The 16614-nt window shown below is 44.5% G+C and overlaps 1 protein-coding gene across 1 annotated transcript in view; it reads right to left on the bottom strand.

Moving 5' to 3' along the window:
* Positions 1 to 16248: 16248 nt before the first annotated feature.
* The window catches only part of TUNAR (transmembrane neural differentiation associated intracellular calcium regulator), a 32722-nt gene continuing 32356 nt past the window's right edge, over positions 16249 to 16614 (bottom strand). The window contains exon 2 of the mRNA XM_088025004.1: positions 16249 to 16434. Coding sequence (XP_087881130.1) covers positions 16249 to 16434 — 186 coding nt within the window. The remainder of the gene's footprint in view (positions 16435 to 16614) is intronic.

Consider the following 16614-nt stretch of genomic DNA (forward strand, 5'->3'; position numbering starts at 1 on the left):
GTTGGACACTTCATCCTCAAGAAGCACCATAATGCCCCTCCTCTCTCTTGAAATGACAAAGCAGCTTTTATAGATATTATCTGTCATAGATGACATTTTCCCTCCACTTCAGGGCTATTTTCCATGCATGAGGGAGAATATTCATCCATCCATCCATCCTTCCATCCATCCATCCATCCATCCATCCATCCATCCATCCTTCCATCCATCCATCCATCCATCCATCCATTCAATCAATGGTTACTGTATGCCAGACACTCTTCCTGGCGCTGGGGCTCCAGTATACACCAGACATTTAAAATCTCTACCCTTCCTGAGCTTCTGGTTCAGTCAGAGGACCTTCAAAATGCTGCTGGGGTTAGCGGTAGTAGATTAACAGGCTTCCAAGGAGCTCCAGGCCAAGGATATTGGATGTGCTGGAATCTTCCACTCACCCCCTGGATCTGCTCTCCAGACAATTCCTTCACTGACCTGCTTGGACCATCAACAAGTGTCCTTGTTCTCTGGCTTCCACTTGGTCCACCTCCTGGGAAGTTCCAGCAGGAGACCAGGAAGTGGGAGAGGAATCAGGAGGAGCCCCACTAGCTCCCTCACTGCTGTACTGCCTGGGTTGGCTGAGTCCTCACAGTGCCCGTCAAGCAACCCTCCCTTGTGGCTTCTCCACCTGGGCTCTGGAGACTTCCCCCTCCTGTGTGCTTTCAGGCTAAGGGAGGGGACAGCTCTGTACTATTGCTAGCTCTGGGCTCCTGCTCCGTTCTGTTTTGTTTCTCTTAACTGACCCAGACCTTTGAAAGAGCTGCTTCATGCTCTCTGAGCCTGGAAGATGTCTAAAGCTGATTCTTCCTCCCAGAGGACACTTCTGTGGATTCTTCAGAGATTCCATCCCACTCCAGTATGAAGGACCACTTACTTATTCCCTGCACCAGAGCATCTTCCTCTAGCTGTCCCCAGCCTCTATTTTTGGCAACCTCCTCCACAAGGCTCCCCTTATAGAAGTCCATTGCCCCTCTAGGTGGTCCTCTTGGGCAAGATTGGAAATGGGTTCCCCTGGCTGTCACTCTGGTGTCACTCATGTAGCCCATGGGAAACATGTTTCCTATGTCCTGACAAACTCTGAGTGCAGCCAGTCCCAACACAGCCACTCTGTGTTGGCATGTGCCAATGGTCAGTCAGTTAAACCCTTGTCCTTAAGACACTAGTCCTCTAGCATTATGTTGAACAACAGTGGTGAGAGTGGGCATCCCTGTTGTGTTCCTGACTTTAGGGGAAAAGCTCTTAGTTTTTCCCCATTGAGAATGATATTTGCTCTGGGCTTTTCATACATGACTTTTATGATATTGAGGTATGTTCCCTCTATCCCTACACTGTGGAGAGTTTTAATCAAGAAAGGATGCTGTATTTTGTCAAATGCTTTTTTCTGCATCTATTGAGAGAATCATATGGTTCTTGTCCTTTCTTTTATTAATGTGATATATCATGTTGATTGATTTGTGAATGTTGAACTGTTCTTGTAGCCCAGGAATAGATCCCACTTGGTCATAGTGAGTAATCCTTTTAATGTACTGTTGGATCCTATTGGTTAGTATTTTGGTGAGAATTTTGGCATCCATGTTCATCAGGGATATTGGTCTGTAATTCTCCTTTTTGGTGGGGTCTTTGTCTGGTTTTGGGATCAAGGTAATGCTGGCCTCATAGAAAGAGTTTGGAAGTTTTCCTTCCATTTCTATTTTTTGAAACAGCTTCAGAAGAATAGGTATTAGTTCTTCTTTAAATGTTTGGTAGAATTCCCCTGGGAAGCCATCTGGCCTTGGACTTCTGTTTGTTGGAAGATTTTTGATTACAGCTCAACATCACTTGGCATCAGGGAAATATAGATCAAAACCACAATGAGATACCACCTCATATGAGTCAGAATGGCTAAAATTAACAAGTCGGGAAACAACAAATGTTGGTGACGATGTGGAGAAAGTGGAATCCTCTTATACTGTTGGTAGGAATGCAAGCTGGTATAGCCACTCTGGAAAACAGTATGGAGGTTCCTCAAGAAGTTAAAAATAGAGCTACCTTATGACCCTGCAATTAATTGCACTACTAGGCATTTACCCCAAAGATACAGATGTAATGATCTGAGGGGGCACCTGCACCCCAATGTTTATAGCAGCAGTGTCCACAATAGCCAAACTATGGAAAGAGCCAAGATGTCCACTGACAGATGAATGGATGAAGAAGATATGAGATAGACAGATAGATAGACAGATAGACAGATATAGAGATATAGAGATATACAATGGAATATCACTCAGCCATCCATCAGAAAGGACGAGTACTCACCATTTACATCGACGTGGATGGAACTGGAAGGTATTATGCTGAGCGAAATAAGTCAATCAGAGAAAGACAATTATCATATGATTTCACTCATACGTGGAATATAAGAAACAAAACGGGATCATAGGCGAAGGGAAGGAAAATGGAATGGAAAGAAATCAGAGAGGAAGACAAACCATGAGATATTCTTAACTATAGGAAACAAACAGGGTTGATGGAGCGGGATCGAGGGAGGGTGGGGTAACTGGGTGCTGGACATTAGGGAGGGCACGTGATGTGATGAGCACTGGGTGTTGTATGCAACTGATGAACTCTACATTTGAAACTAATGATGTACTATAGGTTGGCTAGTTGAATTTAAATTTTAAAAAATGAAAAAAAAAAGACACTAGTCCTCTGTGTTACCCACTTTCAACCTACAGGGGCCCCCCACTACTCTCTGAGTCATCTCCTTGAAGCCCCCTTTTTAGAAATAAAAGGGGAGACATTGCCCATCCTCCAGAAAAATGGGATTCACTGCCCCTTGTCTTTTCCCTGCAAACTCTTTCCCAAGCTCCATGCTTGACCGTTTCATGCCCCAGTGCGAGCAAGGGGCCATCTCAACACCCACTTTGACATCTAATATCTGTTGTACCTCGGTGCCTCAGTCAAAGCTATTAGGCATCCCATTATATAATTTTTGTGTACTAGCTACAGGGGAAAGCTGGAAATGGAAGCCAACTTTAAGATAGCTTGACCTCAAAGCTAAGATACCTTAGAAAGGATCAGAGTGAATGACGGAGATTTGGAAGGTCTGCCCATGGGAATGCGGGCAAGGATACCTCATCCCTGAGTCCTTGTGTTCTCATTAATATGACTTCGGAAGCACTTCATGGGGGTGTGATTAAGGTTCAAGGAAGCCATGAATTGCACAGAGCCATAGCAGGCCTTCATCATAACAGTAAATCACTGTTCTTGGTTATTCACACGTACGAAAACTCATTTAATTCTCATAACACAGTTATGCAGCAGGCTCTATTGTTAATACTCCCACCTCACAAACAAGATCATTAAAGCACAAAGAGGCTGAGTAACTTGCCAAGGTTTTCTGGTTACTAAATAGTAAAGACAGGATCTGAACCAAGAAGTTGAACTCTAAGATGTTGGGTCTTAATCACTGTCCTCTACAATCTCCTGATCAGTCACAACTCCATTTGCCTGCCCCTTGAATTGAGGTTAACTGGCTTTGCCCAGACCTTCCTGCCATATTCTCTACACCTGGTTCCATCTTCATTATAGCTTGACAAGCTACACAGCCCTATGAGGTCGATTGTGCCAAAAATTTGGAGTTAGAGTCCATGGATGGATATTTATCAGGGTTTGCACAAGTCTGGGTTTTAGAACAAAATCTGGTTCTTTATATACCTGACAGTCTGCATGCCAGACTTAGGATGCCAACATATATTCTCCACTTGGATAGGGATTCCAGGGCATAAAACCTAGCCGCCAGCTGTTAACAAAGAAAATAAACATTTCACATTCTTTGGCAGGAAGGAGTGCCACATTTCCAAGTGGCATCAGGAAAATGGGTTGTGTCTTCTTTCCACCAACCGGCAGCCACATCCTCTACAGAGGTAGCCAGCCTGTAGCCCAAAGCAGCTTGCAAAGTAGGAGCCACATCAGTTGTTAATTCATGTGTCCCTGTGTGCTGGACAGCGAGAGGTTCAGATGCTGAAGAAGGTCCACAGGATGCTAGCAAATGGAAATCAGCATTTTGTAATCAGATGTGTTAAGTAAAGGATGGTTGGGAGGGAAGGCAATGTTCAGGTTATCAGGATCCCAGGATAGGTTCATATCTTTTCTTCTTCCTATCCTGTTGTACGTACACCCTGACTGAATGTGAGAAGAGATTTGATTGCTGGTGACAGGTAACACAAAATTTTTCTAAATGACCAGGACCACAGCCCAGGAAGGGAATGATGCACCTGAGCCTGAATGCCTCCTACTCATCTTTGTGTCCTGTTGCACGTGGGCTCTACTCTCTCAGATCGGCTCCCTCCCACAGCAGAAATCAAATAGGCAATGTAGAGTAGTGATGAAGCATGGGGGCCCTCATGTCAATCTGCCGGGGCTTGAATTGCCACTTTTCTACTTACTAGCTCTGTTCCATCAGCAGATCTTCTTGTTGACCTCTTCAAGTCTCAGTGTTCCCATCTGTATAATGTGGATGATGTTGGAGCCTACCACATAAAATAGAAATAGTATTGCAAATACTATGGAGTGGTCAGCAAATTTTGGTGACGATGGTGATGATGACAATGATGTCTGCTGGCATCTCACGGCTTTGCCATCGAAGGGACGGATACTCTTCCTAATCTTTAGTTCTAATTGTCCCCACTTGGGTCAGTGACTATCCCCAAACCATTCAATGCTGGGCATGCGGGAGGTTACTCTGACTGGCTCAGCCATGATCCAATCAAGAATAAGGGGGAGCGCAGAGAGGTGGGGTCAGGAAGAAGAAGATGGCAAGCTGTGCTAGACCCACCTCAAGTAGGAGAAGAGCACTATTGAGAAGAATGAGTTGTTTTTGCAAACAAGGTTGTAGGTGTCGGCTGTAAGATCCAGTAGCAGATTCCCCATGAATTAACAAAGCCAACATTTCACGACCTCTCAGACCTGAACAGACTTTTTACAAGGCCCTTGGTGGGGCACCAACAATGTGTTCACAGGGTCATATGTTTTTGTAAAAGTAACATACTTTAACCACAATTGGTTAATACTGCTGTCTCTTTCCAATCTGACTTCCTCTCTGTCACATCCCCTTCCGTATGAGGTGACACTGGAGTGGCTGTGAACATTTTTGGTATCTGGCTAAAAGGATGTTCAGCTAAGGATACATTTATTTTTAGTTTGGTGAAATAAATGTATGTCATTCACAGCTACTTCCATATATAGTTAAGCTATTACTAGCTCACCCAATGCAGGAAGAGCTTCCAGGAAAATTGCCTCTCATTTAACTGACTTAACTGGCATTATGACCAAAAGTGCAAGGCCAGAGATGGATTCCCAATATGAACATGATCTGTGGCACCAGCACCAGAAGCGTGTGGTTAATAATGGAGGAGAAATACGGTTTGAAATATATAAGAAAGAAGCTTTTTTGCAGAATATCTGATTCTTTCAAGCTAGTTGGATAGTTGGATGGTTTTAAGCACACATGACAATTTGGACTTTAGGAGCAAATAAAAAATCCGCATTTTATGAAACTGTACAAGCCTTGCTCTGTGAGTGATATCTCAGAGAGCCTGGTGAATATTTTTGGAGGCTCAGAAGACACAAACAAGATGGGAAGACTTTATCCAAAACATGGGTGTGTAGTTGGTATTTTAAATTTGTATTTCCCTGATGACTAATGAAGTTTTTATAATGACTGGTCATTTGTATGTCTTCCTTTGTGAGATGTTTGTTCAAGCCTTTTGCCCATTTTTGAAAAGTGGGTTGTCTTCCTCTTTACTATTGAGTTGTATAAGGTCTTCATATATTTTGATTACAAGTCCTTTGTCACATTAATGTATGGTGAATATTTCCTTTTAGTCTGTGTCTTGACTATTCATCGTCTAATGGTGTCTTTTGATGAGCAAAAGGTTTAAATTTTATGAAGTATAATTTATCAATTTACTGTTTTTTAGTAAGTGCATTCTGTGTCCTACCCAGGGAATCTTTGCCTATCCTAAGGTTGAACAGATAGTCCCTTGTGTTTTCTTGTAGAAGCATTATAAATTTGGCCTTTACATTGGCCTTTGACTCGCATCAAATGAATTTTGTATTATTTGTATGAGATAGGAAGTCAAGGTTCAATTTTTTCCCTCATATGGATTTTCAATTGATCAAGCAGTTCTTGGTGAAAAGATTTTAATCCCCCCATTAAACTGCATTGGCACCTTTGCAAAAAATCAGTTGGCCTTATATTAAGTGCGGCTTTATTTCTAGATTTTCTGCTCTGTTCTGTTGATCCCTTTGTCATGCTTTATACCAAGACCACAACATCTTATTAATTGTAATTTTGAGTGGTCTTAAAATTAAGTGGCGTAAATCCTCAGAACTGTTCTTTTAAAAATTGTTTGGACTTTTACCTGTCTTTTGAATATCTGTATATATTTTAGAAACAGTTTGTCAGTTACTACCCAAAAAGGCTGCTGAAATTTGATAGGGATTATGTGGAATGCATAGGTCAAACTTAGGGAAAACTGAAATCTTACCAATGTTAGTTTTTGAATCCATGAATGTGGAATATCTCTCCATTTATTTGGATGTCTTAAAATGTCTCTTAGCAAAAATCTGTCATTTCGATGAGCAGATGTTGTCCATATTTTTTAATTTATTCTTCATTACTTCATATTTTTTGCATTGGCATTTTTCTTCCGAGTTTAGAGGGAAAGCATTCAGATTTTGGCCACTCATTGTAATTTTATCTATGGATTTTCTTATTATACATCCTTTAACACTTTAAGGAAGTTTGCTTGTGGTGTGCCTGGGTAGTTCAGTCAGTTAAGCAACCGACTCTTGATTTCAGCTCAGGTCATGATCTCAGTCAGGATCATGAGATCGAGCTCCACGTCGAGCTCTGAGCTCAGTGGGGAGTCTGCTTGAGATTCTCTTTCCTCTCCCTCTACCCCTCCCTCTGTGCTCTCTCTCTCTCTCAAATAAATAAATCTTTTTCTTTTTTTAAAGGAAGTTTGGTTATATTCCTAATTTGCCAAGATTTTTTAAAAAATTGTGAATGGGTGTTGAATTTTGCCAACTGCTTTTTCTGCATCTATTGGGATGAAATGATCGTTTGCTTTTCCTCCTTTATTCTGTTAATATGGTGAAGGACACTGATTGATTTTAAAATATAAAACCAACCTTGCATTTCTGAGAAAAATTACATTTACTTTGTCATAGCATATTATTCTTTTTATATATTGCTGAATGTGATTTGTGAATTTTAGAAGGATTTTTCCATCTATGTTAATGAGAGATGCTGCGTAGGGGCTCATCTCAAGTATTTCTCTTCTCTTGGGGATCGGTCTTGTGTTGTCTGTTGCCTGATGATGTTGGAGACAGTAGGTTCATTTATTTTGTCTAGTTTTTAGTTTTTTATGGCAAGAAGTTGTTTACTAAGCAAGTAACTGGTACCAGTTACTCCATTTGGCCAGAACTAAGAAGTCTGATCAAATTTTTAAAATCCAGCAATTTGTTGTTATGTATTTGTCATTATAAATAAGGGTCCACTTTAGCACCTAATTTTGCGTTTGTAATTCTGTGTCCTTTTTCTTAGGGAGAGCCCCACATTGTAAAAACTGTAGACCCCCAAAACTGAATCTGTCTCTCATAAGATTATTTTCTTGCATAAAAATAAGAATTTATGCTCTCTTCCTCAGCGCTGCCTGCAGAGGTGGCGACCATCTGCTACTCGGCATCAAGACCACCCTCAGACCTCCGGTGAAATCCAAGATCATTAAAAAGAGGACCAAGAAATTCATCCTGCACCAGTCAGACTGATATGTCAAAATTAAATGCAACTGGCAGAAATCCAGGAGGGTGCACAGAAGATTCAAAGACCAGATCTTGATGCCCAGCATTAATTACGGGAGCAACAAGGAAACAAAACCTTTGCTGCCCAGTGGCTTCTAGAAGTTCCTCATCTACAAGGTCAAGGAACTTGAGGTGCTGCTGATGTGCAATAAATCTCACCGTGCAGAGATTGCTCACAGTGTCTCCTCCAAGAACCACAAAGCCATTGTGGAGAGAGCAGCCCAGCGGGCCGTCAGAGTCACCAATCCCAATGCCAGGTGGTGCAGCAAATAAAATGAATAGACAGCTTATGTGCAGGTCGTATTTGTGTTAATGAAACCATTGAAAAAAAAGAGTTTATTGCACAAATACAAAAAAAATAAAAAAAATAAAAGAGCTCCATGAAAACCCAGGAGGAGGAATGAGGGGTATATCCACCTTGCTCTGCCTTTATCAGTCACCTATTGATGAGAGACCACCAGAGAAGCTCAGGGGCATACAACAGTAACGACTTATTTCTCATCGCATGTCTTCAGGTTGACAAGGGTGGCTCAGGCTGCGGGGTGGCCAGGGAAATTCTGATCCTGGTGACTCATTTTCAGACTCAAGTTGCAGTGGCAGCAGATACCCACAGTATATTCTCTCATGACGATGTCACAAGCTCTAAAGAGAAAATCCAAACGCAAAAGCAAATTCTGAACCTCTACTGGGATCATGCGCACTAGCATTCCTTTAGCCAAAGCAAGTTATGTAGCCAAACCCAAAGTAAAGGCTGGGAATTAACGATGGAAGGTGGGAAGAGAAAAGAGAGGGTATGATACTACCGTATAAGAGTGAAGAATCAGAACCAGTAATTCAATCTATCACACTGTCCATATGTTTCATTTGCCTCTTCTGATCACTGTATTCAACCCTTCAGGCTGTGGACATGGTCCCTAAGATTTTCCCAGCCCTCTCTACGTCACGGAAGCTTTCAGTATATTTACCCTTCTGACTAGATCTTTCCTGCAAACTTCTATTTTTATCTCTTGGGAATTACATTGGCCCAGTCCATCTTTCTGAGTCAGGCTATGTAAATCAAGGGTCCTGTCAGTGGAAAGGCCACCTTTGGGCCAATCATCCATCGCTGGACCTTTGGTGGCTATCCCTGAGCCAAAGAGAGTCTGGTATTGTTTCTTGCACAGTACCATTGTTGAGGCAGCCTCAGCTAGAAGGGGAAGTTGGGCACCATTACTGGCCTATCCTGTGACAGAGATCAGTGCTGGGTAAATCATAAGAACTTCTGCAGCAGAAGATTCTTCTACCTGGGAGGAAGCAGGTGGTGGAGGCTGACAGAGGCTGGGGATAGTGGCAGAGGATGAAGCAAAGGGTGGAGTGAACTGGTCCTTTGTGGGAAACCTGAGGATAATAAGGTAACAGATGGAGGCAAAGTGATAACTTAAAATATCTACTCATCCATATGGCATGGGAACTAGCTAATGAGAGGGGTTATTAGCGTTAAATCTTGGTGTGTCCCTATCCATCCCTGAAGATTCTATTCAGGTAGCATTGCCTCTTCTAAAAAAAAAAAAAAAAAAAGTGCCCAGACAAGTCATTTGTCTCAAGGTCATACGGCTAGTAAGTAGTAGAACCTTTCAACTCCTTACATTTTCCAATGTGAGATCCCTTAGGAAAAAGGGTCTAGAATGCTGTGTTGGAAGAGGTGGTTACTAAGGCTGACCTCAAGGGAGCTGAATCAAGTTCTTTACTCCTACGTCTTAGGGAAATAATGGTAATAACTTCCATTCAGTAAGTACCTTCTATGAGCCAAGCACCTGCCAGGCACTGGACAAGCATGGTCTATAAATCTTTACCAGATCTTTGCAAAGCATCATCCAATTTTACAGATGAGCTGAGGTTCCGAGAAATGACATACCTCAGGAATAGACGTGCCATCCACTATCGCAGACCAAGAGCACTATGGTGACCCCTTCTAGAAGCCATGACTAAAGCTCTGTTTTCTCCTGCAACCGCGAAGAGACAGCATAGGGGACATAAGCACTGGCCTGGGGATTCAAGAAGGACGTGGCTAATTCTTGATTGAGACTGACAGTTGGTCTCCTTCTGCCCCATCCACTCCACAAAGATTCTTCTGATGATTGCCTGGACCACAGGGGGTTAAGGTACACAACAAGTTCTATCTATACAGAAATCTTAAACATTTCCCATCCTGCCATGTTATTTACAACACACACACCCACCTTTGTCTTCCTAAATATTTTTCTGTGTTCATTTTCTTTGTGGGTAGAAGACGGAGCTAAAATCTCGCATGACTTATGAAGAGCTCATTGTGCTCACATTTCAATATGCAGCTACTTCCAAGTCCCTAATATTTGGTTTCTTCAATTAAATAGACCTTTGCCACCATCCCAGGTGAAGCTACACAGTTACTTTTGTCCGTAAAAGGATTTTGAAACATTACTGAATCTGATTCTTACAACCTTATCATTATTCCTTAGTAGAAAAAAATGTTTTAAACACACACATTTTTAAATTGTTGTTAATAGCTAATAGAAGCTTATGTTCTTTAGTTCCCCAAATGGTATTACATAAAAATGTAATCTACACAATTACACTGAGGGAATAGATTTATTAAATTCATGACAAGAGAATCAAAGTTCAAAAATATCAAGATTCTGATCCAAGCTCTACGATTGATGGGTAGCAGACTGGAGACTCGAACACAGATTTGTCAGGTTCTGAACCCCATCCTGACTTCAGGATGACTTCCCGGCTCTCAGAAAAAGCTAGGGGGTAGTCATGGGCAAGGACTGAGTGATAAGCTTTCTGCACACGTTTATTGCTCAAATACCCAAAGCAATGATTGGCCCACTGAGTTTTCCGGAGGGAAGTGAGATGGGAAAGAACTGTTGCCCAGTTCTGGTGGCCAAGCCAACATCTAACCAGAGCTCCCCATTGAAGCTGAGTTCATACATCTCTTTAATACTGAGGCAGTCTTAGAACTTCAGAATCCAAAGTTCTACAGCAGAGTCCTCAGAACTAAAAACATTAACTCCTCAGAACTAAATACAAAGTTACCAAAGAAAAAACGTGGCCAATCTGGGTCAGATAATGACCTCAGAGGCTGGGACAACAGGGGCTCAGATGGCAAGAGGGTAGGAGGGTGATAACAGCACATGAAGGACAACAGCGTTGTGGGGGGGTCACCTGACTCCTGTTCTAATAATTATTAACACGAGTCTCATTGGGAGCTGACTAAAGGGTTAGGTAAGTTAACCATGTATGGTCTCCCAGTGGAACCCACAAGTTTCTTCTGGAATATGCAGGTTTGTGCCGAAGGGCCTGAAGTTGACCTTTCCTGGTCTGGAGGTCCCACAAATTTAAGTGATGTACAGGCGTCTCAGAAGCTTGGATTTGTAGCTGGTCCACACCAGTGGATCATCATTGATCTGTGCCCTTGGCCTTTCATAACAGGAGTGACCCCTTTCTGATGAAGAAAAAGACGGCAGCTTAAGGGTAGGAAGGATTAGAGGAGTGAACTTTGGATCTTGCCAGAATCAAGGCTGACCCACCTCTCTCTGCTTGTTTTAACTTTGATTCCTTTAGTCCCAATGAGACAGATGCTAGTTAAAGACATCGTCCTTTTGTTTCTTTACTAACTGTAATGCTTAGGACTGTTCGGCCGTTACCCCATGGCTTCCTGCCCTTGGCTGGGACAGAACATTAAGTTGTGCTGTCGTCTTGGTGATCAGGACCGACAACAGAGTTGAACATCCAGGCTCTAAGGCCAAGTGTACGTACCTGGCGTGCTGCTGTCCTGGGCAGGGCGGTGCTCTGGCCCTTGATTACTCTGCTGTGGAGACGTCCGATCTGACTCCTATTGGGCAGAATTCCCCCCATTATTGTCTAACAAGCATGCCTCTTAACGAAGAGTCTTGTAGAGAAAAGTTTAGATATTTTGTGATCTTGTTTCTCACAGCAGTACGTTTTTCTTTCAGAAGTGTGCACCATTTTGTGGAATTTGTTTATGAATAATAGAAAATATCAGCAATCTGTTCATTTATCTTCTTCCCTTGAGAGGGAAGAATCATTATGTAGTGATGTCAGACAGTCCCCCCCCACCCCCAGCCCACAAAGGTGTCTTTCTGGGGATGCCCCATCATAGAAATTCTGCCTTTAGGGAGGCAGAAGATGCAGGGTCTTCTAGGAGAGCAGTCTGAGGAAGAATCAGGAATTTGGCCTCTGGAATTTTCTCTTCCCAACGTGTGACATTATGGAAGCCAGTCTGGGCTTCTGATGTAGCTCATTACATCACGCACCCTCCTTAATGCCCGTCACCCAGTTACCCCATCCCCCCACCCACCTCCCCTCCAACAACCCTCGGTTTGTTTCCTAGAGTCTCTCATGGTTTGTCTCCCTGATTTCTTCCCATTCGGTTTTCCCTTCCTTCCCCTAGAATCCTCAGCGCTGTTTCTAATATTCCACATAGGAGTGAAACCGTATGATAATTGTCTTTCTCTGATTGACTCATTTCGCTCAGCATGATACCCTCCAGTCCAAAACTAAAATACAGGAAGCTCTTTTAAAAAGAAAAAAGTCTCTATCAACTTTCTTTCCCCAGACTTCCCTTGACATCTCTGGACTCCCGAGCTATGTGACTTGGGGATTTGATCCTGAGTTTCAGTTGGCTTACGGGTTTAAAAAAAAGGGGGCGGGGAAACTTAGGGAAAGGGTCTCTTGGTTCTGCCCCTCCCCCATCCTATAGAATCAGTGGGACCCCAAGCCCTCCTCTGCCTTCACAGGATCTGGGTCATCCATACTGAACTTGAAGGTCTTTGAGGCACCCTGTCCTCTCCATTGGACCTGAGGCTCCTTGGGGTTCTTTCTTTGGGGGTCTCAATGCCATTCTTGGGCTGCATGGGAGAAGGCAGCCGTCCCCAGAACTTCGGCCCAGTGCCTTGCTGCGTGAGCTCACAGTCCTTGGACCATTGACAAGTAACTCACCTTTCTGGTCACACTTTCTGCCTCAGTTGAATGCAGTAAACACATCCACCTGATGGAATTTGGGGAGCCTTATCACCCCAGTTTCCAGGTGAGGAACACCAGGGATCATAGAGTTGGGGTGGACTGCCCACGCAGAGGAGCCCAAAATGGGATTCGGACCACAGGCAAGCACTCTGCAGCTCCAAACCCCTGCTTTCAGGACCGGGCTTTCTGAGCTTTTTCCCCTAGGACAGAAGTGAGAGGCCTCGATTCAGCCATGCTGCCCAGGGCCAGCTGCACTGAGATCAGGGAGCGGCAGGGTCAATGGGAAGCAGTGTGCTCTGAGCCCGAGCCAGCCAGATGCCCGCAGAGCTCACCCCCCTCCACCCCCCTGGAACCTGGGCCACGCAAGGTGCTGATGGCGCGCAGATAGGGAGCCAGAAGGTCTGATTCTGCTGGCTCCTCACTGTGCAAACTTGGAACGATCAATCAACCTTCTTAAGAGCCTTTTCCTTCGGCTTGTCAAACGGGAATAAGCACACACATCTCATGGCAGGGGGTGGGGGTGGCTGTTGGGAGGGCCCCGCGCAGGATGGGTGCAAAGTGCTGGGGAGAGCACGGGACCTGCTGGGGTTGTGGTTATTGCTACGTTTCCCAAGGCTGGGCTCCGTGTGCTTAATAAGACTCCGAGGACCCAGGGCTGTAGGCAGACTGTCCCTTCCCTATTCCCCGAAGACGCCTCCAGATCCTCGGGAAAGCTGCACCTATGCCCTGTGTGCATTCTTGGGTTCTGCTAAGTGAGAGTGGGAATAAGACCACGCCTGCCAGAGACCCAGGAGAGCAACGCCCCTCCACCCGGCATGCACTGACCGGACAGCTTTATTTCCAGGCTGCCAATTAAGATAATCTAGAAGAAGCATCGGGAAGAGGTTCAGAGAGTTGAAAGGCAGTTTTTCCCCTCAATAAATTTTGAATTAGTATACTTGAAAAATCACTGGGGCTTCTATGGCCCAAACAAACAGTCTCCGTTGAAAAGAGTCACATTCAGGTTTTTTTCTGTGTGTGTTTTTTAAATCAAATAAAAGTACAGACGAAGGAATGACAATGAAGTTTTAAACTACGTCGATGTTAAAGAAAAAAAGACATCGATAGTTGTTTTTTAATCCATTGCACCTTTATTGTTTACTCTGTTCACTGTTCAGAATTTTCATACAGTCTAGAATCACAAAGAACCTGGTAGATAGCTCCTTCCCCCTGACAACCTGTTTTATTTCTAACGAGTCTCCTCTGGTCCCTTGTCATCATTTGTATGATATTCTGTCAGTGTCCAAGGAGTTCGCAAGGGTTACTTATTTTTATGGAGGAGGGGAGAGAGAGGTGTGCAGAGCTGGTCCTTAGCAAAGCCATCGGGTTTGTGACCTGACCCTGAGGGCCCCTTCCTGTGCCTTCCCCTCCAGCGCATTTCCTCTCTTTCCAGCAGCACAGCCAGCAGTTCTGGCTGGGCTAAAGAAATGATCAGATCAGGGGTTTCAGCCACATGATCTCTCTGAGCCCTCCCTCCTTCTACAATACTGGGAGAAGACCCCTCCATCTCACAGGGTTACAAGGGAAATTCAATGACCTAAGGAATATAAAGTGTCTGGCACAGTGCCTGGCACACAGTGTGCCCTAAATGCAGGTCTACTTCCTTCCGATAGAGAAGCGAAGACACCTGATGAATGATGTCAGAGCCAGGTGCTCAGGGGCATTTGCTTTATAAAAGAACCTGGTCCCTTAGAAGAGCACAAGAAATGACCCTCTAATGGTGGAATTTCAGATACCACAACAAGGGGAGGGAGAGATCTGGCAGTAGAGACCTGCTGGGCGTCAATTTGAACCCAGCGAGGCTTCTTTACTGCTTCTTTCATCCACGGACAAGTCTGGCACTGGCAGAAGGAATTGTGACCCTCTTTGTCACAGCCAGGCAAAGGCCCGTCTCCGGGAGCCGGGAGAACAGGGCAAATTCATACATATCCACCCATCCCTACCAGGGAAGAAGTAGCTTCGTGTGGGTGTAAACTGGGAGCTTTAAGAAGTGCAGCAATCTTTTGGGGGTGATCGTTCCGTCCCCTTCTTGTGCCCTTAAAAAGTCACCTGTCATAGGGGTGTCCTTGCAGCCTGAAACACCCAGATGAGCTCTCACGGTGGGGAGTGAGTCCACGAGCCATTTACACCCACCTACTCTGAAAAAGGTCCCCGGCAGCTCACTAAGGAATTATGCACCCATGCTGGCCTCTACCCCTTGTTCTCCCTCTTTTGCACGACATGTGGCCATTAAAATAAAAATCTGATCAACGAATAGTCACAAGCATGAAATAATAACGCTGCCAAGAAGAAGCTGAATATTCCGACCTAGAGTTGATCTGTGAATACAGCTGCCCTCTCTCCTTCCTGGATAGTCCTTTTTACATTTCTTAGAAGCTGATCTATCACTCGGCCGTTGTTCATGCAAAATTCTCAATAAGGATATGGTGCAACTAAGGTCCTCATGCCCACGATCGTTTTAGATCTCCCATGTAACAACAAAAAGCCGCTCAACGGACAATCTTAAAACATGCATTGGCCAGGACCGTGGCTGGTATTATGGGAAAATGTCCCCCAGACCAAAAAGGGGGAGAGAAAGAGAGAGAAAGAAGGTAAAAGACTGAAGATGCTCAAAGCAGGACTAGAATGGCTATACCACAGAGAACACTGCAGCCTACGGGGCGAAGCAGATAAAACCAAAGAAAGCTCTAGGACTCCAGGAGCGCCTCTCCAAATATTTGGTTCATGCTAAAAAATAGAGCACATTTATTAAAAATATATATTTATAAACCTTGATATGAACAGATACACACGTCAAGCCAATGAAAAAAGAAAAATAAGTTATCTCCCCCGTATCAAATAGTTAGACACTTTTGATGTATGGGATGTGTGTCAAAGGGCTGCCCCTGGGGGTTTTTCATCCTGAACGGCTCGTCGAGTGGAGGCCAAGCGCGTGTCCTGGGAGATGCGCCCACGAGCCGTGCTGCCCTGTTCCTCTTTCCTGAGGCGTGAGATCCATCAGAGATCTGGGATCATGTGTTTCTGCACCCATCTGCTGACCCACAGCATCAAAGGCTGGTCTTCCAGGCGGTCTCTGGGGCCCCAGGCCAAAGACGCTGAGTTCCTTGTTGTGTGAATGAGTTTTGTTGGATTCATTGTGCTTTAGTGTCTGCTCCTAGCAGCAGGATTGGTTTGTTTGTGTGACCCTTTTATAAAGTTCGAAGGTGCATTTGCTCGAGCAGCGTGTGTAGGTCAAACCTGCTTGTTTGCGCAGCGTCCGATCACGGATCTGTCGACACACAGGACTCCCCTCTTTCGGCCAAGCACCCTCTGGGCCATTCACAGAGTGGTGTATATGTATACAAATATGATAACAATCAGGTTCAGAATGGTCCCGATAATCCCCAGCATGGCCAAGACACTCTCTTCCTTACTCTCTCTCTCCTGGCCTTCCCTGTCCTCCTCATTTCCACTTGTGATTACCATCTTGGTGGCAAATGTCTTTATCTTCCGCCCCAGGCTAACCTGTAAGGGGAAAGAGGCAGCACAAGAGATCATCAGTTACTAGCATCCTCTCCATAGCAGGGCAGACCCGCTGCGGGAGGGGATTTCATGCCCGGGTATTAGAGCTTTCGTGGGAGCGTAAAATCCCCCACAGATCCAGTCTTGGGACACACGGCTCTGGGCCGCGGAGGAAGAGCAGAG

Source organism: Eumetopias jubatus, unplaced genomic scaffold (genome assembly GCF_037043125.1).
Source record: "Eumetopias jubatus isolate StellerSeaLion01/CBP00866 unplaced genomic scaffold, mEumJub1_p1.0 scaffold_7, whole genome shotgun sequence".
In the NCBI taxonomy this organism is placed as follows: Eukaryota; Metazoa; Chordata; class Mammalia; order Carnivora; family Otariidae; genus Eumetopias; species Eumetopias jubatus.